This window comes from Trachymyrmex cornetzi, unplaced genomic scaffold, assembly GCF_001594075.2.
Source record: "Trachymyrmex cornetzi isolate Tcor2-1 unplaced genomic scaffold, Tcor1.1 scaffold47, whole genome shotgun sequence".
Lineage (NCBI taxonomy): Eukaryota > Metazoa > Arthropoda > Insecta > Hymenoptera > Formicidae > Trachymyrmex > Trachymyrmex cornetzi.
The window spans coordinates 2,921,155-2,923,810 of record NW_017299509.1 but is presented as its reverse complement, the minus strand read 5'-3'; the positions used below and the strand labels follow the sequence as shown (position 1 = coordinate 2,923,810).

The 2,656-nt window shown below is 34.0% G+C and overlaps 1 protein-coding gene across 1 annotated transcript in view; it reads right to left on the bottom strand.

Moving 5' to 3' along the window:
- Positions 1-565: 565 nt before the first annotated feature.
- The window catches only part of LOC108764986 (putative odorant receptor 85d), a 3,150-nt gene continuing 1,059 nt past the window's right edge, over positions 566-2,656 (bottom strand). The window contains exons 2-4 of the mRNA XM_018513435.1: positions 904-1,040; positions 696-828; positions 566-616 (exon numbers count right to left, since the gene is read on the bottom strand). Coding sequence (XP_018368937.1) covers positions 566-616; positions 696-828; positions 904-1,040 — 321 coding nt within the window. The remainder of the gene's footprint in view (positions 617-695; positions 829-903; positions 1,041-2,656) is intronic.

The following is a 2,656-nucleotide window of genomic DNA, read 5'->3' as shown; positions in this document are numbered from 1 at the left end:
TGTATTAATGCGTATACTTTAATCCTGGAAAAGGATTTTCGAATCCGTGAAAGAGAAAAAGAGTTATACAAAAATTATACGTGTTTAGTCAGTAATACAGACGTCTTTAGGATCCCCTTGACATTAAATCGAATTTTATCAGTTAAAAATTTGAATCTACTTATTTTACAATTCACGCTAACGACATTATTATGTATTATATACTTTAAATGCAAATTTAATCCAGTTCATATGTAAAAAAAACTGTTACCTGCCCGATATCTTCCTACCTAATATTTTTCTTTTAAAATCGAACAAAAAATGAACATATTTTAGTATTTAAAATAAATAACATTTCTTACCCATTTCTCCATTTTCATTCTTGCTTATATCTTTTTATAATTTGTAACTTCCGTGAAAAAATAAGTTTAAAAACATATTTAATAACGGTATTTTAACAGTGTATTTCGTAATTCTTTCATAATTAATACGTATAATGTAAATATTATTTCCACTGCACGATTTCTATTACTATATTATTATTGTGGTTGTACAAATACTATCCAAATTATATATTGATCATTGATCATTGGAAGGATGCAAGTACAGTAAAATACGAAACCGAAGACTGCATTACCTTTAAAATAAATGCCAGTATTTTTAAGAAAGATTTCAAAGAAACATGTAGTAACATAAATTTGGTAAATAACATTTACTGTGGAGAAGCTCTTCAGAGAGAAGACATAAATCTTGCCAGCGCTCAAAAAACAGGGTTGCGTGTTCCTTCGCATCACGAACAGAAGCAGCTTTCGTGATTCCGCAGGTATTTCATACCAAGAAGAATTGTATCTACGACAACTTTGAATCTCAGTCGTCAATAAAAAATTTTTCGATTTTACCTATTTTAAGTGATTAAAGTCTTACATTTTGTCGTTTAATTGCAAGCTGTGGTCAATCAATCTCTGTCCTTGTATACTAAAGCAGAACGTATGTATCACCTGAGCAAGGATAGACGCCAGGTACCTCAACATTTCATTAATTTCGCCATACAGTAACCTAACCTTAAACACGATGAATACAATATTTTATATATTCTCTCGATTTAGTATACACACTGTACAACAGGAATTTTGTTTTATAGTAAATAGCAAGTGATTTTCGATAATAACGAATTTTTAAGACGTTTCGTTTTTCTTTTATACAACTTCAGAAATTACCAAAAAACAATATTTTCTAAAAAGTAAAGTTGTGATGGAGAAAGGTTACGAGTTAATGCTAATTGTTAATTGCTAACGATTACTCTATCTTCAATTCAATCGGTATAAACATTTAATATACAAATGTTCCGATCTTCATCATATCATCTTCAGTGTAAAACATAAAACAATTGAAAATAAAAATAAATTTAAAAAGGGTTATAATCGGTTACATAATAATCAATTATTTAAATATAGCGCGTTTATGAAGTCATTAATTAAAATTGTCTGTAGTTTATATTCTATTTCGATGGAAAGATTGATTATATCGCACGAAGTCGCATAACTAAAATCATTAAAACACACAAATAATTTTGTCATTTTCACCCGGTTTTATTCGAAAGTCTGTGATATGATAGTATTTTTAATTTCGTAATCTACCAAAAAAGCTTATCAGAATTATTAGGTGTTAAACTTAATTCCTATCGCTCGCTACTACAGGGCTCTGCCTCCAACGCTAACGAGTTTCGACGATGAAGTCACATGTCTTTTGTAGTTTAGACATCGCTGAAAGTGATTTAATCCTCACAGGTTAGATTTCTCGACGCCAAAGAAATTTTCCAATCGATTGAAAATGAATCGCGATAAGATGTTTTTCCGACATGTGCTTCTTCACTACTTCGACCTCAAGAAAACCGCAGCTGAAGTGCATCGCTTATTATCCGAAATGTATGGTAATGAAACTCCATCGGAACCAACATGTAGAGTTTGGTTTCAACGCTTCTGAAACGGTGATTTTGATGAGACAAAGAACAGCCGAAAAAAAAAAAAATTTTAAGATGTCGAGCTGCAAGAATTGCTCGATGAGAATCCAGCCCAAACGCCTTTAGAGTTGTCGGAACAGTTAAATGTTACTCCAATGGCCGTCTTAAAACGCTTGCATGCCATGGGAAAGAATCATAAAGAAGGGAAATGGTTACCACATGAGTTATCAGAAAATGCCATTTTGAATCGTTTGACTGTTGCGACTTCTTTGCTTGCCAGACAAAGAAAAAAAGAGTTTTTTGTGGCGCATCGTGACTGGCGTTGAAAAATGGATTTATTTTGATAATCCCAAGCGGAAAAAATCATGGGTGGACCCCGGCCAACCATCCGCTTCAACGCCGAAGAGGAATACTCACGGGCATAAGACCATGCTGTGCGTTTGGTGGGACCAGAAAGGTGTGCTGTATTATGAACTCTTGGGTCCAAATGAAACCGTTACAGCTGATCGCTACAAATAGCAATTATACCGATTGAATGACGAATTGATGCAAAAAAGATCATCCGTAACAATTGACAGTCATTTTGTTGCATGATAACGCTCGACCGCATGTCGCGAAAAGCGTGAAGCAAACACTTCGAGAGCTTGAATGGGAAGTTCTGCCGCACCCAGCGTACTCTCCAGACTTGGCACCGTCGGATTACCATCTCTTCCGATC